This window comes from Gallinula chloropus (genome assembly GCF_964237585.1).
Source record: "Gallinula chloropus genome assembly, chromosome: 4".
Taxonomy (NCBI): domain Eukaryota; kingdom Metazoa; phylum Chordata; class Aves; order Gruiformes; family Rallidae; genus Gallinula; species Gallinula chloropus.
In genome coordinates, this window is record NC_140088.1 from 3,295,081 (window position 1) to 3,322,989 (window position 27,909).

At 44.1% G+C, this 27,909-nt stretch overlaps 1 protein-coding gene across 3 annotated transcripts in view; it reads right to left on the reverse strand.

Annotated features, from left to right (window-relative positions):
- The window catches only part of NRXN3 (neurexin 3), a gene marked incomplete at its 5' end in the record, with an annotated part of 932,122 nt that overhangs the window by 545,412 nt on the left and 358,801 nt on the right, over positions 1–27,909 (reverse strand). For all 3 annotated transcript variants that reach the window (XM_084263764.1, XM_084263765.1, XM_084263766.1), the window contains one exon: positions 2,574–2,693. In XM_084263764.1, coding sequence (XP_084119890.1) covers positions 2,574–2,693 — 120 coding nt within the window. The remainder of the gene's footprint in view (positions 1–2,573; positions 2,694–27,909) is intronic.

A 27,909-nucleotide genomic window follows, 5' to 3' on the forward strand; every position in this document is an offset into this window, starting at 1 on the left:
AAGCCATGGCAGACAGAAAAAGAACCCAGCCTCCATGGTGGTATTTGGATGCTAGGAAGGTGCTGTAGGGAGGAATATGACTGCTATAATTTGGGTTTTATTTAACATTGATGTTCTGAGGTAGGGGAAAATGTGAGAGGAGGGTTTTTTGATTAAGCAGCAGAAACTGGATTCTGCCTCTTCCTTAGATGTCCTGCAGGACACAAAGTCAGTCACTTCCCTACAGATTTTCACAGGTGGTCATTAACTGTCTAGACCTAATTTCCCAAGTAGCAGGGTTGAGCTCATTTAAAGGATCCAATGTACAGATATACTCAATATTTGTGCATGTAAATGACTGAAAAATCATGTCAAATTGGTACCAAATACATCCAGCTCTAATCTGGTGCCTTTTTTCCAAACTTGTAAATGGGAAAGAGACACCGACTCACTTCATATAACATGGACGTTGGAATAAATCCAGTTACAGCTTCTTAGTTCTGGATAAACATATTGATGAGCAGTGCACAGCTTGCACACACACCCCCCAAAAATAATGAAAAAATAAAAACACTGCTCTAGAGCAAAATTTAGTTGTCATACACTGTTCCAAGCAAGCACTAAGAAAGAAGGTGGCAATCAAATAGGCTGTTTATTTTTACTGGGGCTCAATTTAGCCTTCTGATCTACACCTAAAGGCAGCAATCTATGTGACCACATCATAGATGACTATATCACCTGCCCAAGGAAGTGGGATGCAGATTGCACAGAAATTCTGAACCTGCTTTTCTGACTTTGCCACGACAGCATTCTTTGAACAGGTATTTTTAGCTGTAATGCCTGGTTAATTATGTAATTCATGTACATGCACATATGCACATCCTATTTTAGCACGGGATTGTATCATTCTTATTTATAAACTCACTTTCATGAAAAAAAAGAGACTTCAAAAAAAACAGATGGCTTTTGGGGGTTGAGCTGGTAATGAAGAGAGTGCCACCTCATGGTGCTTGCTAAAAAAGCATATCCAGAAGAACTGTTCTTAAATGCAGCAGTAAACAGGATGAAACGTTTCCCAGCATGTTTCACTAATTCAGCCATTTCATTTGCCTAACAAGCTAAGGCTGACTAAGCCTCCATCAGTTCCAACAAGGAGAGGGAAAGATTCTTCTTTCATATTCTTCAGATTCCCTTGCAAACTCCCAGCCTATATAGCACAGCGTATATTTACTTCAGAGGAAAAACATCTATCAAGTAATTTTCCTGCAGACCCACTTCTTTGGGCTTATTTCAAAATCCCAACTCATGACTTGTGAAATAATCCAATTACCACATGACTTAAAATGAATGGTTTTCCCCCAGTAGAAAAGAACTTTTTGCAGAGATAGGATGTAGTATTCTGGCCCTGCCTGTGGCAGCTGTTCCTTCCAGTTGCCTTCTGAGTAGAAGATACTCAGGTGGGAGGACATCAGCATTTGGTGAAACAGTACAGATCATAACTAAATGAACATATCCCCATCAGTAGTGCTGTGGGGGGGGATCTATTCTCTGGGATTCTATTATCAGCCTTCACTGATGATAGTGAAAACGCTGCAGTGTTTCCCTCAAAAACCCAGTTCCTGCAGTTATATACAGCTATGAGAGTGTTAGACCTCCAAAAAGAAGAAAAATAAGTTTCTGACTCTTGGAGCTTGTGGGAAATGGACCAGAAAAGCATCCTCTCTAAATTTTTTTAATGAAAGAAACATCAATCTAAAGCATCGTGATAATTTCAGTACAGATGTCATTACTTGGGAGACACCAGCTCTCCTCAGTAATTGATCTTTTCTTCCCCACCCCTCTTCAACTATATTTCTCTACAGAAATAAGCAAAAGATCAAAAAGCTGTCAGGAAATGAAGGAGTGGGAAGGAAAAGAAGGACTGACATACTCTGTGTGTTATATATATGAGATATTATATAGTCTGGTGAGTTCAGGTCCTCCCTTACCTCTAAAATGAAGCTGGAAACAAACTTCTCTACTTGCTTTTTCTTCTGAATGGCTCTGAGCCACAAGCAGAGAAACTTGGGAAAAAACCCCAAACTAACCAAACAAATAACCAACCCACCAGGAGAGACAGAAATCAGAATTCTCTAATCCACCTATCAAATGCAGGTCTATCACAAAGGAAAAGGTTGTGCAGAGGAAAAGGTTTAGAGACCCTTAGTTTTGATTCCACAGCATTGGAAACTGCCACATTTGCAGCTCAGGGTACAGTGGGTGTATTCTCAGTGTGCTCTAAACCAAGCATGGCAAAAGCAAGAGGGCTGCTTAGCACCTCTGCATTTTTGAGTACGTGGAAGGTCACCTGTCCCCTACTCCTACCTTTCCTATCATGACAAGTTATCTCAACAGTTCCTGGTGCTGGCTAAGAACACAGTTAGTCTACTGGCAGTGAGCAATGGGTTTCAACACAGCAACACTAAATATACAAGAATTAACAGGAAAAGGGGAGGGGGAAAAAAACAACCCAGGGAGCATGGGTGTTAATGGCAGAGACTGGGACCAGAGATACAAAGATAATGAGAAAAAACCACCTCATGCATCACACTTACCCTCAGCAACATCATCATCCACCATCAACTTGAGGCTCTTTCCTCGACGAACTACTCGGACAGTGTGCCACTCGTTGTCGTTGAGCTTCTGCCCAGCATAAAGAGTTTCAGGTCCCTTGCCTGGGGATGGTGATAGGCACGACAGTTAAAACCAGACTCCAAATTAATTTAGTATGAGCTCAGTGGGAAGTCACCAAAATCAACCTGGTGTGATACAGACTAGTAGACTGTGTGGGTGTATCATGACCTGTAAGCAGCCCTCACACCTACACCTTCCCAGACCAGAAGGAAGACAGGGTCACAAATTCTTCCCCTCACAGAGGGCCTTCCTCTGCAGAGCCCAGAGGTCACACACATTTAAAACAGGGGTAGAAACCTCTCCTGTGCTAGGGAATTCACTTCAGAACATGGCACTGCAGGATTAGAAGAACAAGCTGGTGACAGAAATGTCTCCAGAGCGGAGCCGTTACAGAATTTCTCTCTCCTGGATTTACAGCAGCCCCAGGTTGTTCAGGCTTCTTTTCAAAGTTAATCATGCTGGTCTCTGAACACTTCAGTATCAAACACCAGGCTGGTTTAAGTCTTTCAGGAACACACACTCGACCCCTCACCTTCCTCCTCCCCCCCCCAAAAAAAAATAGAAAAATAAAAAATCATATCATCCCAACAACAAAACAACTTCCCAAAAACAAAGCCACAAACTTCCCTCCCCCCCCCAATCCACCCCAAACACCACACCCCAAAAGCAGAAATTTTTTAAAATCATCTTAACCCACAGAAAGACAACCACTCACCAGTGTGGCTGACTGCTCTAAGGTTCTTTGGCAAAGCAGCCTGGCTATAAGGTGCTTACCTCACCCCCTGAATTACAGGTCAAAAGGGATAGAGGAGCCCTTGCTTCTCCCAAGAGGGAAAACCACAGTTGCCCCTGCAAACAATGCTCCTGGAAAAACAGCACCAGTGCGACCCATATTTGTCCAGTTTTGCTGCTCACCCATCACAGTTGACAGGCAATTACTTAAAACATTAATTGTTCAGATTGCAGGACTGGAACACCTCTACTTGTGTCAAATGGTGAAGTGAAAGTGAATAATGGTGTATGCCAAATTAAAAGCCTCTGTGCTCGTTTCAGCATAGTGCTAGAGTGGTTTTGACACATGTATCTAAGAAAAACACAGAACAAGGACAGCAGAACTTGGTACATATCAGGTCTGGGCCCACTGCCCAAACTGGTAAAAGGGGACACCAAGAAGGAAGTCACAGCCTGGCACATTAGAATGTTAGTTAGCCCAGGACAGGACAGGAGGCAGCACTGCTACAGCTCAGCACATTGCAGTGGTAAAAGCCATGTCAGATAAGCAGGTTATTTCTCTCTTTGTTCAACACAAGCAAATCAATGTGGTGGTTTTTTTTTCCAGATAGTCCACAAACAGCAATTACTTTGACCAGTTTTCACTGGACTGGTTAGGCAGTGCAGACATCCACATCTTCAAGTGAACCTCTGGGTGAGGGGATGCACCCACTCTGATCTCTGCCACGGTGGGGACTAGTGAACAAGAGAAACATACTCCTCAGTGAGGCAGAATCAAAGGCACGGGCAGGAAAAACACCCCAGGACCATGCAGTCCTTACTGAGGGGGAACATGGGCAAAGAAGGTGGTGTCTCATCCAGATTGGATATGATTTGTAGTAGTGGAATCCTATGGAAGGAGACTGAATCAAAATGAATACGCTGTTATTATCCTTAAGGAAGTTCATGTTCATAAAAAAAGGAGTTTAATATCCTTTCAGATAAAGCCCATTGCCAACCAACTTTACCATACAGCAAAAGAAAAAAAATTGGTTTTCTACAGTGACCTGAAAAATCAGGGTCATTCTTGGATTAAAAAAATAGGGAGTCTTATCCTGCTGTAAAAGGGAATATCTCCCTAACAGGGGAAACAGGTAACTGCAGTTCCTCACCCATGTGCCAAAGTCACCTCTACCACCAATGTAAATCCAGCAGCACAGGGCAGAAAGCTGAAACTCTTCAAACCAGACAAGCAAAACTCCATTAAATAGGGTCCAGGGAAGGAATGCTGGATTTACATCAGTGAGAGAGCACATTTTATTCCAGAGCACATATCACAAAATGATATCCTCTGGATGGCCAGCAAAATTATTGCCTACATCAAAATATACTGCATCAGTTACCACAGTTCCACACAACTATTTCCCAGGTAGGAAGATAAAGGAGTTCTTCTGCACCTGGGTGTTTTTATAACATCACCTGTAAGCACTGTGTGTGTGTAGATAATGCTTCTTATAACCTTTTCCACAGGTCTAGAGCTATCGAGAGCTCGGCCATGAGAAATATTCCAGTGTGCTGGCTTTGCTCAACTGACACAACACCTTTCTGTGCAGCAGCTCTGTGTTCAACCCTGTTGAGGCACAAAAAGTTGCTGACCACCTAGTTCTCACTTTTCAACCCTACCCTGACAAAACAAGGGGCAGCGGTTCTGGCTGTTTATTGCTGTCTTGATGCCCACTGTAACGCTCTGAAAACAAAACTGTGACACCAACAGAAGTGTTCTGACTAGATTCTCATAAAACATAGTTTAACCAAATCACAAAATAAATTAGTAGAAAGTTTCCACCTTCCAACTTCTTTTTCCAAAACGAATAGGGTTGTCTACAAATGAGGCTGCAATTTAGAACTAACTGGTTAATGGTTTGGGCTAATAAGTTTTAAAATCAAGTGCTGCAGATGCAAATTATCACATGCCTCCTAAGTTTATGTCTTGATCAGCCAATTCAGTATTTTATCAGTAGTAAAAAAAAAAGGAATATTTAATATTTTTGTACACCTCCATGGTGGATCAAAATGGGCATCTACTTCTTTTGGTAGGACTACCCACATAACACTACATACAAAAACTCTGTGTATGAACATGAAGGTAAGTTTTTCAAATCAGACATATTTGAGGGTTGTTTAAAAGTGTTAAACATTATTTTACTCTTTTTATACCATTTTCTTTCCAAATCCTGTCCAGATCCCCATTTTTCATTTACACACTGGAAACTGAATTGCTGCTCCTTGTGTAAACTTCCACTGCATTCCAAGTGGCTCCAGGAACCACTGCATCTGGATAATAAAATTCATTTCATCAAGTGCTGTTACTACACACACATTTATGTGTGATTAATTTTGAAAAGACAACTTGAAGATTCTTAAACCAACAGCTGCAGATGCCAAGGTAAATAGAAAGACAACGGGCCACATGTAGCAGAAGGAAAATACTCTCTCTAGTACCATCTCCTACCAGGTAAGAAATTTCTGTGGTCTTACAGCTAAACACACAGAACACCAAGAGTTTAGACCAAAGTTGGTGGGTGTTTCTTTTGTAGAGTTTTTTAGATCCTCCTTTCAAGCTGTCTGCACTTACATCACCCTTCAACTAGGATAACCCAGGAGTAGGAGGAAGCAAAGCAGAAGGTTAGCTGGAGAGAGGAAAGAAGTCCAAGATTTTTATCTTTCCTTTGTGCAACAGGGGTTTTTTACAATAAAAGACAAAGAACTCTTGCAGCATTACAAGGTGCATGCCTAGGAACACTATTTATAAAACTTTTGCACTTGGGCTTTAGGTGGGTTCTGCAATTAGTTTAATTTTTGAATGAGAAGAGTAAAAGCCAATGTAACGTTAAAGAGAAGAAGAAAGTTCCTACTGTAGCAATAACTTAGTTAAGCTGCCAGAACATGACTCCTGCTGGTGTCTCTGGCCTTCCTGGACATTCCATCCCACTTCCTAACGTCCTCTAAGGAACTACACATAATACAGAATTGATCACTAGTTCTCATTTTCCAACTCAAATGAGGCAGACTAAGATGTACCCCTTTGCTGCTTGCAGTAGCAAACACTACTTAAATAGAAGCAAAATATCTCTCTGGGGTATCTCCACATTCCAGACACTATTCAAACTGCAGTTCAGGCTTCTTGAGCAAATGTTCAGCTGCAGAAACAATTCCTCATGCTGTCCTGAATCCTTTGACACCTACTCAAAACTTGTGTGGCTATTGTTCATAGAACACAATTAGTATATGCTTTCAAACATGGAAGAACTCCATCCAGTCTGACCAGTATGTCTCAACCATTATCTCTATAATCAAAGGTGCACTGCTGCTAATCAATGGCTTGGCCCCAAATAGACTATATAAAAGTGCCAAGAACAGACACACCAAGGTATAAAGAATCTAAAAGTTGTCCATGCCTTCTGAAAAAGCCAAGTTGCTTTCCATCTGGCCCCCAAGTACTCACTCATTTAGAACAAACAACTGGTCAAAGGGCTGCCTTTCCAACAGCAGCTCAGAAAACACCACTGTTATCCACCCTCAGTGGTTATCAGCACACAGAATTTGCCTATGAAAGGCAAAGGGGAAAGAGGGTTAATACCCTCACCAGTTCTCCACAGGTGTATCAAGAAGTATGGTGTTACCCTTGGTGCAGGCTGTCATTATCTGAGCCATTTATAGGATTTAAATGACCTTCAGAAAACCAGGCTATCTTCATTATTGCATACTTTATCCAGCAAGAGGTCAGGCATTCAAGTCTTCAGGACAGGAGAAGAGATAACCAGAAAGAACATTGCCAGATTCATGAGAATGGAAAAGGCTCTTCCTCATTACAGTTACAACAATAAATAATTCTGCAGTGATAGAGATAGACCCTCAGTAACTATAAAGAGGTTTTATCTGCTTTTTTTCTTTTTAATTAAAATATTTAGCTGTCACCTCAGCTTTGTTCAGTGGCAAGATGTATTTTTGTGTCTGTTTTATATAGGGCAAATCCTTCAGGAATGCCAACAGCATCCCAAGGCAGGGAGGGGCTGGGAAGGTTCTTTGCCCCCCCCTCACCACCCCCTTTTTTTTTTTTGGAGGGTAGGGAGAGGGAGGGGGGTGCAAAGGGGCAGGCCAGATAGCACATTGGTCATTTTCACTTATGTTTTTACAAAATGTCTGGGAAAATGGTGATTCACTGAAAAATGTGTGTGCTCAGATTTCTGAAAGATGAGAATGAATCATGAGACAAGTTGGACAGAGTCTCTCAAAGCTCAGAAGAAACTGATCTTCCCCCTACTTAGACGTGATTCATCAGTTCCCTAAAGAATATTCAGATGTGACTCGTGCAACCACAGAGTGAGAGTCTTCTTTGTAACCCCAGTGCTGCACTGAGGAGAAGGTTATGAAGCTAATGCCCCACCTGTTTCTCATGCCTGATGATTTTAATAGTGCTTTGGAAGATTAAAGTCTTATGCATACAGGCTATATATTTAGGAACACAGGTGAAATATGTATGCACAGTTATGCAATAAGGCACATTTTATGTGTCTGTTGCCATATCCAACACAGAATTCTCTTTTCCCTTTATTGCCCTTTCAAAAGGTAGGCAGAAGACATTCTAGGTCCAAAGATATTCAGCCACGATTTCTACAGGCAGGTTTAAACAAGGCAGGGGAGGAGGAAATGGGAAGAAACAGGTTTAAGGACAAAGACACTGCCAGTTATCAACACACTTTTATGGCAAGTTCCTACAAAGGGTATCAAAGAGTATCCAAACATGAGCGTGACTCAGAAGCAGAGCTGGCAACTGCTCTGAAAACCTTCAGTATCTTTTGGTCTTGGTTGAATACATGTCAGTAATGTACATTTCAGGCAGCACTAGCATGGACAAAGTGGTTTACAAGTCTTACTTGACCAGGATCCACTGTCCAATTCCAGGAGCATTGTTAATTGCTAGGAAACAACTGGCAAGCCCCGACTCTCAGTACTCTATAGATGTTTAAGGAGATATCCCAGTCAAACCAGCACATGTTCACATACACACACACTTGTTTTGCTCATATACAGGTTGTAGAATCACCCTTCTCAAGAAACAGCTGCCAACTAGCAATAAGCAGTTGCATTTCCCTACAGATAGTCAATACCTTTATTGGGGACCTTACCTGCACCAACCTTTCCGATTCCTCAAGGAACAGGACCACCCCTGTGTACGACCCCATGCCAAACAAAACAACAAACACTTACAAATAAAATGCTTTCAGCAGGGCTTGCAGAAAGTTATGTTCACAGCTTTACAGAAGGGCTTCCTTCAGAAACCAATCAAGTTGAGCACGATTAATATCGGCCTTCCCAGAAGCAAAGCTTAATTATTTACATTCATACAGCAATAAATAAAAAGCTCATACCTAAAATCCTTTAAATACCTTCCAAATCAATTAGCCTCACAAGAGCAAATAAGAATCCCCACAGCCAAACTAAGTCAGGCTCATGGAACTGACCCAGCAGATAACTGAGAAGTAGCAAGACCACCCTACTCACTCTCTGAAACGCACCCCAGGCACCCTACAAACTTGACAAAAAATAAGCTAAGCTGGGTTTAACTAGTTGGATACAATCTTTTTTTAAATGCCTTTACAAAGAAAACCAAAATTGCACCCAAAAGCCAAAGCACAACAACAATCCAACTTATTTAAGTTATTTTAAACACACTGTTCCTGGCTTTGGCCAATGGCTACAGTGAAGACTCGACAAGGATCCAGGCAGCATTTGTCATGACTGCAGCTTGTTCATCGGGCTCTTAAAGCAGACTGCAGAATTGAGTTGTGTTTTACTTCATGTGAATAAGAATTGTGATGAAGAACAAACAAGCAGATGATTTGATTGAGTATATGGTACAAACTGCACTTGTACCCATGTTTTTCCATCAAGGGCAGTGGGTTATTGTCTTTTGCCTCAATTTCACTGTTGATGAATTTTAATGCTTACAGAGACTGTGTCACTACTGTGTATCTCTACAGCAGAGTAATTCTTCGTAGACATCAGGAAGATGGTAACAGAAAACTAATTCCCCCCCAAAACTGTTTAAATCAGAGATTACAACTTCAGTGAAAGGACATTTCAGTTCTTCTGACAAATATCTTATTCTGACTTACAAAACACTCAGAATGTTTCGACTTCAAGGTAAATGAAAAAGTTTTCAGCATTTAAAAATGAAGTTTTTTATTATCTATTCAAGATATTATTCATTTTTAACGGTAATAGATGGTTTCTCATTAAAGGAGCTATTTCCACTTTTAAGGAAAGGGATTTTATTTTCTATTCAAAGCCAGCAGGGAGGTCAGAAAAGAGACATGGAAACATGAAAAAAAAATAATCAAGTATTCATGCTTTTAAAATTAAGATTTACAAGAGTTTAATTAAATTAACTTCAAAGTGATTTCAGTCACACTGGGTCTACCTTTGTTTTTAGGTTGGGCCATGACATGAAACACTTCACATGGGTCAGAACACCATATACTTGTTCCTGACAAATTGGGGCAACAAGGGCTTCAGTGTGCGCACAAAGAACCCTGGAGACGCTGCACTCTGACTCATCTACAACTTGCCCTGAGAATAAAACTCAAGAGAGCTACTAGCGTGAGACAGGCAGCAAGGCAATCACTGAGCAGCTTCCACTACAGGGACTACTACAGGGAGCAGCCACTAGAGGGAAACCACCACATTCACTACAGCTGCTGCTCAAAGCGCAAAGGAGTTACTGGAAGGACTCAAAGCGTCGCTTTTCCAGAGTGGCACCTGCCGATGTGTTTTGCTTTGAAGATGACTACACCTCAGGGGTGAGTAAAATAACTCAAGAACTTCAAGCCAGATTCGCCCCCTTAACAGCAAGGAACCTGTTCGCTTAACAAGGGCAGCTTGCCAGCGAAGAACTGAGTTCACGCCCTTGGAAACACACACACACATCCTCACCAAATTCGACCCTGGGAGAGAATTTTAAACCAACTATTACAGCAGCAACTATGCACAAACTTTTGCAGACCATCACAGTAACAAAGAGGAAAACAGATCCTATTTAAAGGCAGCTTCACACATTATCAGCTTTCCAGTGATGCACTGGCAATCGAAGCACGATGCAGGTGGGATAAAGCTGCTCTCTGTTCCTGGGTAGATGTAGCAGTACAGGTATCAAAACCCAACAGCTTCTCACTAATTCCATCCACGTACCTGACTGGAAACAGATGGACTGTAAGACAGCTGGAGTTGCTCTTCTGGTTGGGTTCAAATCTCCTCATAAATGCTACGGAACAACTGGATTAATCACAAGGATAGTGAGAAAAAGATGCTGGAGACAACTGGAGTGAGCTGTATCATGAGGGCACACATACAATGGCACTGAAATAATCTGACTGCTTACTGCCTGCATGAGAGTCCAAGTCTCTCAGAGGGGAAAAAAAATCTGAATTAAATGGGTCTCTAAACCAAGTACCCCCAAAACTTCTTTGCTTCAGTTATATTAGTGAGGAACTATGTTAGAGCAGGCTGGAGAAGCCTCTATTATCGCATTAGGGGAACCTTCTCATCATCTAATTGTCTCTACTGCTTCATGGGAAATAATTATTTGAATTCTGGAATTATCTGATTTCTGTAGGGGTTTTGTGCCCTTTTTTAATATTATAGCAGCTACTTCTTATCCAAGTCTGAAAAGCAAGGAGATCAAAAAGCAAGACAAATCAGCCAAGATATGGCAATACAGCACCTTACAGTAACTGCACATCTATCTCTCAGGAGAGGATCAGAGCCCACTTTCTAACAACAGGACAGCATCTTTGTTCCCCTTTTTCAGAACACAGAAAACAATGGCAAAGAAAGGGACTCCTATTCCTGAAGACACATTTGACAGTTGAACAGTTAAGCTGGAAGAAAAACCCAGATCTTTGATGCTCCAGTCCCAAATATTGCATTATAAGAGAAAAAGAAACAGGAGTAGTTTAGGGGACACTGCACATCCCTCACTGAGACCACAGTACATGAACAAGAACAAAAGACAGTCCTGCTACTAACGCTTCTTTAAGCAGATCTGAAAGGCAAAAGACAAGCAGCATTACATATTCAGAGAACCTAATTTTCATTCTCATGTAAGATACCTGCCCCTGGGGACCTGAGGTGTTACAAATGCAGGCAGACTTCTCTCCAGGGATGGCTCCATGGACTGGCTTCAACCTCCCTCTACCAGCATAAACGTCAGCATCACAGAAATTATGTCCAACCAGCATGATTCCAGCCTTCTGTAGGGGGTGCAGAACCCTGCATGCACTTGTGAGGTTTAGTTTGCTTTCTGCAATGCTACTTTCAGGCTGAACTTTGCCACTGGGTTTTTTTTTTCCCCTGACCACTGCAAATTAGCTACTATTTAAGTCTACTGAGAAGCCCATGTGTACTGGGAGGGAGAACACCACGAGCACATAAATCATACTACCAAATACAAACAGCAACCAAAATCTGCAGGTGGAGACACAGTCTTTTCAGATGTCAGTGGTAAACAGTGTGTGCACATAGCTGGCAATGTATATTGGTGGTCCCTTCAGCCTGAACTGAGAAACTCTGGTGAGAAGGATGGCAAGTGGTACTGGGACCTACACTCAAGAGTCTCTTTGTCTAAGGAGCTACTGAAGGAGGATCAAGTGCTTCTGGAAAGCTGAGACCAGTACAGCAGAGTGGAGTGTTTAATGTTAAAGGCATTTAAAAGATTAACCAGCCCAAAGAGAAGGAAATGGAAATAGTCCTTAGCTGTGGTCACCTTGTTACCTTTTGAAGAGTCATTGACTACTCTCCTCTCCCTTAAATAGAAAGAGTTAGAGCAAGATAGTAACCACATGGCAACACAGATGATACTACCCTGACTTAAATTCCTCCTGACATCTCACAGATAGAGCACTGCTCTGTATTTCACCTATTTAAAATAGGTCACATTTCAGTAATGACTATACATTTCCAGGTTACACACCAAATAACAAGCAGGACCCTGTAAAAACACTTTATGAGGAAGTTTTACTGATCTGTACAAGGACTAGAGACATCAGACAGTTTCTCCAAATGCCTCCCCATCCTTCCTCAAGCTGTAAACTAAACCCTTCTTTTTTGGTTCCCATCCTTGAAGCCTTTCACATTTGTGTCTTATCACTCACAAAGTTTCCCATTTTTCCAGGACACTCAAAATCAGATTGAGGAATACTGCTTACACTTTGTAAGGCAGGAACCAAACCAAAGTTGTGTTGCCCAAAGTGTCATAGAAAATGCTTGGTCCCTTCTTGAGTGTTTAGGAGTCTAGCTGCAAATAATGTATTTCATGCTACTTAACCCTTCTATTTCCAGGAGCATCTCAGCAGCAGTTTCACACATTCCCAAAAGAACTTGGACCCTGCTGGCAGAAACCCACCTGAGTTACAGCAACAAGATCTGTATCCACTGATGAAATTCCTCCCAGACACTTTACAGACACCACCAATCTCCAGCCTACTGGGAGCACACACTGGTTCCTTTTACCTGAACTAAGAATCCCAGATGAGAAGGATGACAAGTGGTACACAGCCCTACATGAAAGAGATTCCTTATTCAGTTTAAGGAGCTATCAAGGAAGGATCAAGTGTTTCTGGAAAGCTGAGGGATCAGCAGTGCAGACTGAAGGATAGTGGAGGATTTACAGATAAAGGTGACATCTGAAGCAAATATTGAGGACTCCTTTGAAATTCAGATTTTAAAGTCACAGCTTTCATGTCAGCTAAGAAGCCTGTAACAGGAAAAAATGCCCTGGGAGAAGAAGGGGAGAGAATGATAAAGTTAAGCACATGTGGCTTTAAACATATGCACACCTCTCTGCCCCCAGAGCTCCCAATGACAAACACTGCCTATTATCCAAACCACTATTCTTCTCAAGCACATCTCCCAAGTCACTCAATTTCACACCTATACCTTCCCACAAACCCTGTATATTGCATAGAACACTGGCATCCAGTTCCAGCATCACGAAAATTAGTCAGGATTACACCAGACACTGAATTGGAAGGAATCATCCTAACACAGCCACAGACAGGGAGAAGGAGAAGACAGAAAGCCAGCAGATCTCTTCCCACCAGAAAGCAAGCTTACTCCTGGAAAGGTACCACTAGTGCTTGAGAGCCTCCTTTTCCTGCCCAACACAGAGAGGTTAATGCTCACTTTAAAAAGACCCAGAGTTCCCACAGCAATGTCAGTGTGGAAATAATTAACTGAGCACAAGGAAGGAAGGGTACAAAGAAGTCTGGAGAGGGAGGATTTAGAAGGGCATGTAGTGACAGGACAAGGGGGAATGGCTTTAAACTGAAGGAGGGTAGATTTAGATCGGATATTAGGAAGACATTCTTCACTCTGGTGATGGTGAGACACTGGAACAGGCTGCCCAGAGAAGCTGTGGCTGTCTCCTCCCTGGCAGTGTTCAAGCCCAGGTTGGATGGGGCTTTGGGCAACCTGGTCTAATGGAGGGTGTCCCTGCCCAAGGCACAGGAGTTGGAACTAGATGATCTTTGAGGTCCCTTCCAACCTAAACCAGTCTGTGATTCTAGGACAACTTCATAGCTCCTGAGACCAACTGATGCCTGTACATCTTCATCAGCCATCCTGGTTACAAGGGCTATGAATTCTTATGGTCCACACTTCAAGCAGCAGTAGTAGCCAGAAGTGTAAAGTTCCTAAAGAAAAAAAAAATATATACTGGGATTACACATCAGTTCAAACTGTTCCAGTGACATTTAAGCAATAAGGTTGTTAGACTATCAAGCAATAGTCTATGTTGGCCTCTGGCTACGTTGTAAAAACAGCAGCATTTGATTAATGGCATAAGCTGGTCACAAGCACCTTCCCAGCAGTTTCATTTCCTGTTGAAAGCTGAGTGACAAGCATCCTGCCTTCTCCATCACCAGTCTGGAAAGACAGCCTTCTGCTCCGAGAAAACATTCCTTGTGTTGCCTTTTCAAAAGCACACATTAAGAACGCAGCACAACCCCCCCATTGCCTTTCTATTTCCTTCTCCAGGTGTCTGTAAGAAGAGTTGGTTGTCACAGGGATGGGTAGATGATGCTCACCTCTCTCCCTAAGTCTTTTTCTCCACAGTGTCTTTATCTCTAGCTAGCAAACAGCTGGTGTGCTGCAATGTTGAGCAAACCAATATTTCTCTCTTATTTCTACAATTCACAAGAGCACTGGGAGAATTAATCTCTGCATGTTTAGAAAACATTCAGATCCTATGCTGAACACATGCTGTAACACCACTACCCATTACACAGCCCGTGCCATCAGCAGAATATTTACATATTCTCTTTGAAATACGGATCTATAGAATCTAGAATCAGCACAAAATAAACACCACAGTAATTAGAAGAGATCATCAAGTCCTGAGCGTCAGTTCTTTGAGGACAATGGATTCCCAGGAGAGCAGTGCTAACACAGGCCATGATACAGATCACTGGAGTACTGTACAGGAAAAGGGGCTCCATACAGTTCCCTTGATGTCCAGGGCAATAAACACTCCTCTCACTAAGGGTGGTTTTGGGGTGGGTTTTTTTTGTTTGGGGTTTGGTGTGGGGTTATTTGGGGGGGAGGGGAGGGTAATGCTCTTTTAAAAGGATAAGGTACTGTAGGATGATTAATTAAGATTCACATTCCCACTGCAAAATTGTTGTAGCTTTGCATGGCTGGGTTCTAGTGGAGAAAAGGGGGGGCTGCAGGGGTGGCTGCTGCAAGGAGCTGCCAGCAGCTTTCTGTGGGCCTGAGAGAGTAAACACCACCTGGCTCAAGGCTGGAGTCATCGTTGACCAAGGCCAAGCCAATCGGTGATGGTCACAGCGCCTCTGGGAGTCACATTTAGCAGGAAAAAAACCACAAGTGGCCACTTTTTGTCACGAGAGAAGGGAGTGAGAAGATACAAGAAACTGTGCAGACACCAAGGTGAGTGAAGAAGGGCAGAAGGCACCCCAGGTGCCTGAAAGATGCCCCTGCAGCCCCTGGAGAAACCCAGGGTGGAGCGGGTGTTCCCCTGCAGCCCATGGAAAAGGCCCAGACCCCACCTGCAGCCCATGGAGAGGCCCCATGCTGGATGGAGCGGGTGGAGACAGACAGGAGATGCTGTGACCCACGTTGGAGCCAGCCCCTGCCAGCACTTGCAGCCCATGGAGAGAGACAGAGACACAGAGATGAGCGAGGGAGACAGACTCACACTGGAGCAGGTTTTCTGGTGGGGTGCTTGTGGCTTTGTGGAGGACCAGGCTGCAGCAGTCTGTGCCTGAAATGCATTCTATGGTTTTATGACTGCAGCCATAGCAGTGACCCACACCAGGGCAGCTGGGGAAGAGCTGAAGCCCTGTGTGTCTTCACCCATTTGTGGAGGGCTGTCTCCTGCGGGTGGGACCCCACCTTGGAGCAGGGGAAGAGTGTGAGCAATGTGCCCCCTGGCTAAAACTGAGAAACTAAGAGGAACTGATGGAAACCCCCATTCCCCACACCACAATGGTGGGGGAAGAAGAGAGGGAAATCATGACTAGAGTGAAGTGTGCTAAGAAGGTGGGGGCAGGTGCCTTAAGACCTGGGCACACTCCTCATGACCCAACTCTGGTTTCCCTGTGTGCAGCGCAGTGTAATCAGTTAGAGAGTTTTCTTTCTATATTCTGTGTTGAGTCTGTTTTGCCCATGAGCCGATTGCAGGATGATCTCTCCCTGCCTCATCTCTCCTAAGCCTCTCAATACAGATGTTCTCCCCTGCCCAGCTGCAAAGGGGAGCGATCGAGCAGCCAGCCCCTAGCACAAGGTGAAAGGGCGCGCAGGCAGAAGGAAGCGAGCCGGCTCCAAGCCCGCCGAGCTGCTCTTTAACCCCAAAACGGCCCCAAAACGCCGCCTGACCACTTCCTACTCCCACCCACGGCCCGGCCCCCCCCCACGCCCCGCGGGTTCGGAGCCGCAGCAGCCGCCGCTCCGCTGCGCCCTCTGCCGCCCTCCAGCGGCCGCGCAGCCCCCAGCGGCCCCTCCGCGGCTCCTTCCCGCGCGGCGCGGCGGGGCCGCCGCCAGTCCGGCTCCACCCCGGCCCTTGGCCTGCAGAGAGGCCCCGGGGTTTCTCTCCGCAGGAGCAGGTTAGGCTCGGGCCCGTTCCCGCTGCGCAGATTCATTAAAATCATCTCGCCCTGGCAGCGGTTCGGCTCCGATGAACGCGGCCGAGCGGCAGCTGCAGCCCCAGAGGCGCCGAGCGGGAGCGGTGACAAGCACAGCGCTTGGGAAAGGAACGGCCAGGCAGGCACATGAATCCCGACAGAGCGCTGCTGCGTTTCATCCCCAGTGTTATAGCAAGACAGGTGTTCACAGGTGTGTCGTCTTTCATGGGCTCCCAACTCCGCTTTTAAAGCTGCTGAACAGTGCAAAGCACACTGAGTGTCACACAGGTGAGGGAGGTTTTACCTGTATCCAAGCCACGTGTACCAGCCTGCAGGCAACTGGGCCACTTCTAATACTGCTTAATGCCACTGGGGTAATTGCGAGCAGGTGGAGAGTAAGAGGATCGCCAAGGACTGCCTGGTGAGCTGGGATTAAAGGAGTTCTAGTTGCTGTTCAGCAGCACTGGCATCACGAAGCAGAACAGCCTCCAGTTTTATAATGGTGCTGACTTGGAATCACAGAATCACAGACTGGCATGGGCTGGAAGGGACCCCAAGGATCACAGAGCTCCAACCCCCCTGCCACAGGCAGGGACACCAACCTCCAGGCCTGGAGCTACACAAGGCTGCCCAGGGCCCCATCCAACCTGGCCTTGAACACCCCCAGGGACGGGGCACCCACCCCCTCTCTGGGCAGCCTGTTCCAGCCCCTCACCACTCTCTCATTAAAATACTTCCCCTAATATCTAATCTAACCCTTCCTTCCTTTAGTTTTAACCCATTCCCCCTTGTCCTGCCATTGTCTGCCCTTTTAAAAGGCTGATTCCCCTCCTGTTTGTATGTTCCCTTCAGGCACTGGGAGGCTGCAATGAGGTCCCCCCACAGCCTTCTCTTCTCCAGGCTGAACCAGCCCAGTTCCCTCAGCCTCTCTCCGTAGGGGAGCTGCTCCAGCCCTGTAATCATCCTTGTGTCTCCTCTGACCCCTCTCCCAACAGTCCCACATCTTTCTTGTCCTGGGGCCCCAGCTCTGGACACAGGACTCCAGATGGGGCCTCATGAGGGCAGAGCAGAGAGGGACAATCCCCTCCCTGTCCCTGCTGCCACCCCTCTGCTGATGGAGCCCAGGATACCATTGGCCTTGCGAGCTGCCAGAGCCACTGCTGGCTCATGTCAAGCTTCTCATCCACCATGATGAGACGTGTCAAATGCAGGCACGTGGTTTCAATGCCAAGAAGCACAAAACCCACTCTTTGTATCACAACACCAATCTAGAATAGCCATCTGGAACAGCAAATTTGGTCTTTTATATTTGTAGCCAACTAAGCAACAGCCACCTATTCAAAAATGAACACAGACATCTGCACTCTCACCAACACAGAAATAAATACCACCACCCCATACAAACAATGTGAAAATGCACCTTTTTCTGTGAATTTCCCATTCTGTCAGCCACAAGTGATTATCTACTGAGTGATGCTAGCTGACAGAACATACCACCATCCACAGCCCATGATTACACTGAGGGGAACATTCATACTGCACGGAAACACACGTGTGCAGAACAAGAACTGGGCCACAGAAGTGCTGCCACAGCACAGATCACACTCCTCCCCTGAGGAATACAAAGAACAGGAGGCTTTTTTTTGTCCTGTGAACAAATTGGAGGCAGAGGAAGGAAAAGTAAATCACTTCAGGCCAATCTGAAAATGTCCTTGTCTTTTGGATCCGAAATTGGCCCCTGCAAAAAAACCAAACACAGGCCTGTGCATGTGGAGTTTTTAAAATTCAAACTGGGAAGAGCTGAAATAGTCAGTGCCTCCTTTGCTGTGGTATTCACCAGGAAGGGTGCATCCAATGTATTGAGGGGACCAGCCATTGTAAGTGAAAACTACCTTCAATTACCTTTGAAAGGCTGCAGTCCTAAAAGGAAAGCCAAAGTGACAAAAAAAAAAAATAATAATAATTTAAAAGCTGCCCATTTGGAGCAGTGATTTGCACTACAGACCCCCCCAGAGATCCCTTTCCAACCTAAATCCTTCTACAAAAACGTTTTCTTTCACTGGTAACCAGAAGTTTTTGTTTTCACTGACTGGGAAAGGAGACAATTTTCAAATAAATTAAATGTTGAGACATTGTTAAACGTCAAAAGTCAAAATATTTTTATATTAAGTGTCATAATATTGTTATGTTTGCCATTTTCTTTTTCATCAACACTTGCCAAGTTCAAACTAAATTCACAACTAGATGCAGTCAACATAAATCGACACTTTTCAGCTAATAAACCCTTCAAATGAAAACACTTCATCTCCTTCTACTTGGCAGCTGCTTTTAGAGCACTACTGCTGAAAAAATCACAAATATTTGTGAGAAAATACCCTATTCAGAGAAACTGCATATAAAGCTAACTACTGCAGGCAAAGCCTGCAGGCCTATATCACTACTTACCAATATTTATTTAGCTGTCTACTGGCCAACACACAAACATATTCTCAGCATCAGACAGCAAAATCACCCAGCTCAGGTCTGTGCTGTCACCCAGAAGACTGGCCCTGGTTAACCTCAGCAGCTCTGCTGTGCAATGACCAGTGACTTTCTGTAAAACACTACAGACAGACAGACACCTCTTCCATCTACTTCATTGTCTGGAACATATGCATTTCCAGTGTAATCTCTTCCAGAGTGATCCCTAAAGAGACAGGGGGGGTTTACATACAAACACCTGCAGAGAAAGACAGCTTTCCCTTACCAAACTGGCCTTGACTCTTACAGTCTTCACCCTGAACTGGTTGTCAGCAATGCTTCCTGTGCTCCCCATCTGTGCTCGTTGTAGAGGTGGCTGCTACAGCTCAACCACAGCACTGTAACGTGGAGGAACCCTGTCTCCCCAAAACAGGTACTTGTACTACCTCACCCACATTCTACCTGGGTGCTTCTCAATCACCGCTGGGGTTCAGCTCGAGCTCTTCCCAGTCCCAGATATTAAACGTGGATACTGCAGTCCCCAAGGCCCCTCAGCAGAAGGAACCTGGACACTTCCATTTCTCCGTAAGCCACACACAGAGAAAAACAGGCTGTATCTCCAATGCATCTGACCTGACAGATCTCTTCTGAACAAGAAACCACAATACATGTCTCCTGTAGTCCTCTCACCCCAAGCAAATACCACAAACTACTTATAAAGTGAAATCACAAGACTGGGCAGGGAAATGCCTAAGCCTCCTTACCAAGGCTTGTGTTTGCACCAGTTTCCCCTTTCCTTCCTGACAGTAAACATGACATGATTTGTGCATGTGAGCACAGCCAGCATACAAAGCCTTTATTTTGTTGTACCCAGAGATGTACCCATGCACTTGATGAAAGATGCCACTTTCTGGCTGCAAGACTGACATTAATGCTACACAATCACTTCTTTGGCTTCAGGCCAGAGCCCCTGCTATGCCTGCACCTTGTATATTCAGTTAACATCTGGTTTCATGAGGACAAGAACTACAGGTAAAACTAACTCCCTGAGTAGGTGTAGCATCTTCTGTCATCAGTACTTGGGATGAAATTGCAGCATAAGGCTGGGCTCAGTCCAGCTGTTCTAAATCAAAGAAGGTTTCTGCTAGCCTGCACTTTGAAACAGTGGAAGTGTGTACACCCTCAGTAAATTTGCAGATGACACCAAGCTGGGCAGGAGTGTTGATCCCCCTGAGGACAGGAAGACTCTACAGAAGGATCTAGACAGACTGGATCAGTGGGCTGAGTCCAACTGTATGAAGCTCAACAACGCTCAGTGCTGGGTCCTGCACCTGGATCACCACCTCCCCAGTGCAATGCTACAGGCATAGGCATGAGTGGCTGGAAAGCTGCCTGGTGGAAAAGGGCCTGAAGGTGTTGCTTAAGAGTCAACTAAACTTTAGCCAGCAGTGTGCCCAGGAGGCCAAGAAGGCCAACAGCATCCTAGTTTGTACCAGAAAGTGTGGCCAGCAGGACTAGGGAAGTGACTGTCCTCCTGCACTCAGCACCCATTAGGCTGCAGCTGGAGTTTTGTGACTCTCGCTGCAAAAAAGACAATGAGGGGCTAGAGGCACCCAAAGAAGAGTGACAAAGCTGGTGAAGGGTCCAGAGACTGAAGCTGAGGGAACTAGGGTTGTTCAGCCTGGAGAACAGGGGGCTGAGGCTTTTGTACCTCAAGGCTGAAAGGAGGTTGTAGTGAGGTGGGTGTTAGATCTCTTCTTCCAAGTAACAAGTGATAGGACAAGAAGAAATGGCTTCACCTTCCACCAGGGGAGGTTGATATTGAATGTTAGAAAAAATTTCATCTCCAAAGGGATTATCAGTCACTGGAACAGGCTGTCCAGGGAAGCTGTTGAGTCACCACCCATGGAGGTATTTAAGAGACATGTAGACGTGGCACTTAGAGACATGGTTTAGTGGTGGACTCAGTGCTGGGTTAACACTTGGACTCAATGATCTTAAAGGTCTTTTCCAACATAAATGTTTCTGTGCTTCTACCTGTGTGGGAAGGCATGGTAGGGAGATGCAAAGCAAACTAAAGCTAACTTGAGGATTATCACATGGGTAAAGTTTCTCAATTAACACACCCACCCCTCCTCTTCTCTATTTGCAGTTTATCTCATGGCCATACAGGCAGCTCACTGGATGTGCAGCAAACAGAAATCTTCATCTATTATATTCCAAATTAAAAACTATCAGAAACTGCCTAAAACTGGCATTTCAAAATTCTTTCAGAATTTTCTCTCCACTCCCCTATCCCCTCAAAGGAATTCAATACATCAAACAGTAATGGGGGGGGGGGGGGGGGGAAGGTAATACATGTATTTCTGAAGGCTCAGAGGGAAAACCCCAACATTGCAGACAGGCTGCATGAGCCTTTGGGAACGTTCAAAATGTATTCAAACTTGCAAAACTCAACAATCACACAGAGTTAGTTCCAGCTGACGCCTTACACTGCCCTGTCACTACAGATACATAACAGATATAAGGAGAAGTGACCTCAGAGAGCTTTATATTTAAATAGCCACAGACTAAAAATCAGAGCCCTTTCCTTACAGATGCATTACAGAACAGGGGTAGAGGAGTCTGATGTCCCCCCATTCCCATTTCTCTGGATATTTGCATTTTTTTTCCTACACTACAGAATATTTAGAGACATTTTTCAAAATGTGGTGCCTTTATGTAATGGGTGTCAGCAAAACTAAATTGCTGTTTATCCCTCTGAGCACGAGTGGTTTATTCCTCCAGTGCCATCAGTGTTACTTCTCCCTGCAGATGATGGCTGGAAACGTCAAGGTGTGGTCAGGAGTCATTAAAACTATCATGGCAAAGAATTAACTTATAAACATGCTGGGAGGCTACATTCTTCAGAATTGACTGAATTAGCTCTTTCTCAGCTTCTACTCTAACCCCTGCCAGTCACTGGGTAAAATGGGGAGCAACCTGTGGTTCCACAAGGCTCTCTCACATTGTCTCTCTGTCACGTTCACTTCTATGAGTTATGCCTCTGAATTTCCCTGCAGGAATCAAGTGGAATCACAAGTTTTACCATGCTAGGAAAGCCTGACCAGGAAAGCAGCTTGCTGCTTTTAATGGTGCTTACATAAGCTCAGTACATACATGCAACTCAGGGGAAGCCACGTAGACCTGGAAGAGCCAGTTCGTCCTTAGCTTGCATATTGCTGGAACTAAATTATTCCCATCTCTAAAGTATTTGTGATCCACGACTGCCATTCTCATCAGGAAGGAGTAAACTAGCTAGGAACCCTGGCAGCATACAAGAGAAAGTGTGTATGAAAGTAAAAACAAGAACTGCCTACCCCAAAAGCAACACAAGTGAGCTGGGGGCAAATATGACATATGGGGGCAAACATACCTGATGCTCCCCAGCTTCCAGTTCTTGGCATCACCAGAACTCCAGTCAGCCAGACACATATATCAGCCTCTATAAACAACAGAAGCTCTTCCTGACAAAAACTACAAGTAGTGGCTCAGCTGTTAACCCAAATATCTTGTATGCATGAACAATTAAAAGCCCTCTGCTATCCCACCCAATGCCTTTCATCTCCACCAGGATAACACAGAGCAAGTTATGGAAGATACATCTGATGGTCAACAGAGGTCAGACACTGATGGTATAACAAGGAGAACTAACACCAAATGAAGCCCCAAATGCCACAAAGATCCTGTGACCAGATCTCTTGCATTCAAGCCCAGAAGTACCATCTTGGGCATCTCCACTGTGATGAGTTGCCATATTCTCCTGAAGAGGACCAGGATCTAACACCTGCAGATGTTTTAGGGTTGCACACTCAAGTACACTTTGAAAGTAAATGGGAGACAGGTGCTGCTATGAAGTTCATGCTGCAGTTAAGCAACCTGGAGGTGCCACTGGTTTGAGTTTTCTCAGCACCTGATTTTGTCAAGACTCAGGAAGGAAAGCTGCTTCTACCCACCATACCAACACAACGTCCAGGTTTAGACAAAACTCAACAGTACACTCAGGACTGATATGCTAAACTGATGAGAACTTGCTGCTTTACCTAAGATGAGTTTTATCTTAAGAAATTCATTCAAGCATAGCAAATAAGTCTGGTAAAATGAGACATATGGTCAGGTATTGTTGCCCACAGTTCACATACATTGAGAAGTATAATTAATTATTTAGGAATTTAATAAAAACACTGATAGGGAAAAATGCTTGATGTTTGGAAGTAATGACTGAAACCATCTACTCTCACCAGAATTAATGATTCTTTTTCAATACTCATAACAAACAAGGCACAAAGTACCAAAGGTAATATTTTTCCCTCACCTATGGTTTGAATGACAGTTTCAGAAAGCTTCTGATTTGCAGATCTAAAGAGGGCTGAAATGTACCTTCTCTCAAAAAAATCACCAAAGACCAAGCCTTTAATTTTTCTTTTGTTTTGGGCCATTTTCATCTGATGCCTGCACCTCTACAAAGTTTAGGCACACATGACCCAACGATGTTGCAAGGCTTTGGAAAGCAGAGCATGTCTATGCTATGTTTAACCCCAACAAACTTGAGGGCAGCAGTGTGTGCTATTATTACCAGAGACTTCCTCACAGAGCAGCCAAAGCACACAGCTTCCAAAAAGCCTAGTCCTACTCCTGTGACTACCAATCCCATTTCACAGTATTCTCGACAGCTCCCAGCATCTTTCCATCAGTTTTATATGATGTTTGCATCCAATTCCCTTAATTTAGGATTTCCACTTTGCTATTATGTTCTGCTTTGATTATTTTTAATATTAATAACAAGGCACTTGCACAACTTGTATAGATGTGATGAGTTCTTCATGAGAAAGCAGAATTGCATTCATTTTACTGGAGCTGCAAGGCACGTTCCCTCAGCTGCTTATCTCTGATACCACAGGTAAGCATGTGAATGCTGGGGAGAATTCTGCTTGCAAGGCTCTGCCACTTCTTGCAAAGCTCCTGCATGTAGCACTTGATCTCTAAGGCCAGAGTGTCTAACAGTACAGTAAGGCTGTCAAGACAGAGAACTCTTGTGTATGTCTTTAAGGTGCCAAGTCAGTTTATGACAACATAAGGGTAAGAAATCTCCAGTCAGTGAGGTTTTTAGTAATATTCAAAACTTCACTGGATAAGACCCTGCAAACCGACCTAACGATATCTACTTTGCATACCAACCCCAGATTGAATGGCTCAGGGTATCCCTTCCAAGCTACATTAGTCACAATTGCCTTACTTTGTCTCTTGGAAGAGCTGGCACTACTACTTCTGCTTATACTGCATGGCCTGCCTAGCACACCTCCCACTACTGAAGAATCATATAGTAAAATAACAGTTTTCTTAAAAGTACAGATGATCTGGAAGCCAGATGAAAAGCTGGAAACCAAGAGAGGCACAAGAAGTTAGCAGTACTGAAAAAGAAAGGGGTATAGAATGACATGTTCAAGTAGAAGAGAGGAGGAGAGCATGCCCACAGCAAGAGCAATTACTGTAGGAAGCATTAAGGACAGGCTTTGAGGCAGACAGACAGGACATACAAAACAGGTGACAGGAAAGGAAGGCTAGATCATTTGAAAGCACCCTTGGGGTTAAAGCAGCCAAAGCAATAACTAAAAATAAATAAATAGTTTGCTAGATACATAGTCCAAACATGGCAATTGAAAAGCACACAGAAATTGATTTTTCTAAAAGCACAAAGCTGAGGCAGACCAACAAACTGCAGGCCTCCCCGCTGAAAGCAGCATTTGCAGGTGAGCTCCTGCTCTCCCTCAGAAGAAAATGAGAATAACATCTCAGAGCACACAGCAATAAAGAAAAGGATGGCAAGCAGTATCCTGGATGGTTCTGGGGAGCTCCACAAGGCACAGTGGAACGTTCAATCTGGTCTCTCACTCAAATATTAGTCTGCCTTTCACATAACATGGATGAGCACAGCCCATCTCTGTGACCTTGTCATGTGTAGAAGAGCAGCCAAGGAGCCACCAAGTAACCAGAAATGTGCACTACCATGAACACAGGTATATCTGTTATTGGACTGAGGAATGAAACATGCACTGAGAAGACTAACTTATAGGTATAGTCCTATAATAACTGCTGATTTTAACATCTCAGGCAGGGTTCTATATACTTGGATGTTTACATGCAAGTTGTACATGAGTTTGTGAGGCCCCATCTGGAGTCCTGTGTCCAGAGCTGGGGCCCCCAATACAAGAAGGATGTGAACAGTTGGAGAGGGTTTAGAGAATCCACAAAGATGATTAGAGGGCTGGAGCAGCTCCCCTACAAAGAGAGGCTGGGGGAGCTGGGCTGGTTCAGCCTGGAGAAGAGAAGGCTGTGGGGGGACCTCATTGCAGCTCCCCAGTCCCTGAAGGGAGCAGAGGAACAGGAGGGGAATCAGCTTGTTGAAAGGGTGAACAATGGCAGGACAAGGGGGATGGATTAAAACTAAAGGAAGGAAGGTTTAGATTAGATATTAGGGGGTAGGGTTTTTACAGAGAGAGTGGTGAGGGGCTGGAACAGGCTGCCCAGAGAGGGGGTGGGTGCCCCATCCCTGGAGGTGTTCAAGGCCAGGTTGGATGGGGCCCTGGGCAGCCTTGTGTAGCTCCAGGCCTGGAGGTTGGTGTCCCTGCCTGTGGCAGAGGATTGGAGCTCTGTGATCCTTGGGGTCCCTTCCAGCCCATGCCAGTCTATGATTCTATGATTCAATTCCTAGACACGCACTTCAAAAACTCAAAATTAAAGCAACTGCAGTTTCTGTTGGGAAGGCAACTTCTTTTTACCCCTTTTGCTCTCAAAACGTGCCAGCTAAAAAAAGGCCCTTAAATTACCATGAAGTTAATTTGTTACCCTGCCAAACCATGCTGATAAAAATAGAATTGAGTAAAATTCTGGAGTGCTTTCTAAAAATATAGGAACTACTTAATGTGTCCTGGCTTTCCTAAGGCAAATAAGCACACATGACTTTTTCCTCACACCAGCCAGTCATGAATCCACCGTCTGCACCCTACACATGCAGAACATCAGTCATATTACTGAACCCTCTGAACGGCAGCGTGCCTCTTCACAGCAGGCCAAGTGGAAATACCACATTGGAGATGGAATCAAGCTCTGAGTGATTTCAGTGGAGCTGCATCTAGGATTCATTTGGCTCATTAACTCTCTTGTAAACACGACGAACTGCCACAGCAGCTCCTGTCACTATAGTGCAATCCCCCAGAGAAGGGAGCAGGAAATACCTTGCCCAGAAGTCCTCAGCTGACCTGTTTGTGATGTCCATCACAGATTCTAATCGTTCCTCTAAGGGAAAGGCAGATGTGCTGGTTTCTTGGGCCACAAAGATCTTTGCAGTAAAAATAACCTCGATAAAGTAGAGATTGATTTGCCATAACACACTCCTGTTTTTTACTTCACACATGTAGACCACATTGAATGGAACTTCAAAAAGAGAGTGGACCCACCATGACACAGATGAAAAAGTTTATGAAGGATATCTTGCTTGCTTAATTTGCATCACTGGCTAATATTGCATTAAGACAAAGCATTCAGAGGCTTCCTTCAGAGTATTGAGTTATTATACATTGAGCTAAAATAATAACAATGTAAATTGGATTGCACTTTAGGAGACAGAAATAAATAATAAGTTGTGCTGTGGGACCACTATGAAATTAACATAAAGCTAATAACAATCACACTGAAATTAAATGAGCTGCTGCTACTAGGTTATTGCAGAGGAGTTACAATATAATGGTGTTTGAAATTTAACAAATAAACTGATTTTAATTCAGAAGACAGTTGAGCATCCAAAGCTTCTAAGTGAGGCAAACACCTTGGGAGTGCCAGGAAGCTGACTGACAGTCACTGCAGAACTTCACAGTATTAAGTTTCTCTAGAAGACAGCAAAGAAAAATCTAACACTGAAACAGAGTTGGCATTTAAGGAGGAATTTAAGTCAGCATTTAAGGAGTCTCCATCTTTCTCCTGGTTTGCCAGGCCCTAAACTAGTGATGCCACCTGACCCTGCTAAGCACTGCTGTGTTTACAAAAAGAGACTTCCACCTGGTTTGCACTGGAGTTGGTACCCTCACAAAGCAATTCTTTACAACTACTAAAAGCAACAGCAAGAAGCAAACACTGCTGGATTATTCTCAACTATGGGGAGTGAAGCAGTGTTCATTAAAACCTCACTGAAGGTAGAACAAGGTTCAAACTGATTGAAATGTGACGCTGGTGCTCCCTTGAAACACAATAGATATTAGAAAACTGCTCTCTGCTTCCTAAAATTGAGGCCATTTTCAGTTCTCCCATCAGCTAAGATCTTGAATTTGAGATGCTAAGCAGCCTTTCTTTCAGCAGCCTGTCACCTTGCATATACTCTCATCCAACCAAGACAACTCGAAGCAAAATTTGATTGTTATAAAACTATTCCTGCAGAAGTCAGGTTTTTAACCTTGACACTCTGACCATAACCTTGATTTCACAGTTACATTTTAAAGACTTGAATATCTGCTCCCAGTCCTCCTTTTTTTTACTGGTTGTCTTTTGTTTCCTCCTGACACAAGTGATTTAACAGAGGACGACAGAGACTCACACAACTGAATTTTACTCTACATGTGACTGCAAAACAGTGAAATACATACCTGCATAATCTGTAATCCTGGAAATAAGTTAAAAATAGAATTAGTGTAATTTATGAGGCTAAGAAAAAACCCCAGTTAGTCCTGATCCAGAATTAGTGGGCTTTGGGAAGAGAGGAGAACAAATCCTGAAGTCCATAGACACTACAGCAAATTCATTTGGTTTACGTGTTTTACCACCACCTTTTGGTGAAGAACAGTTTTCTCCAAAGTAA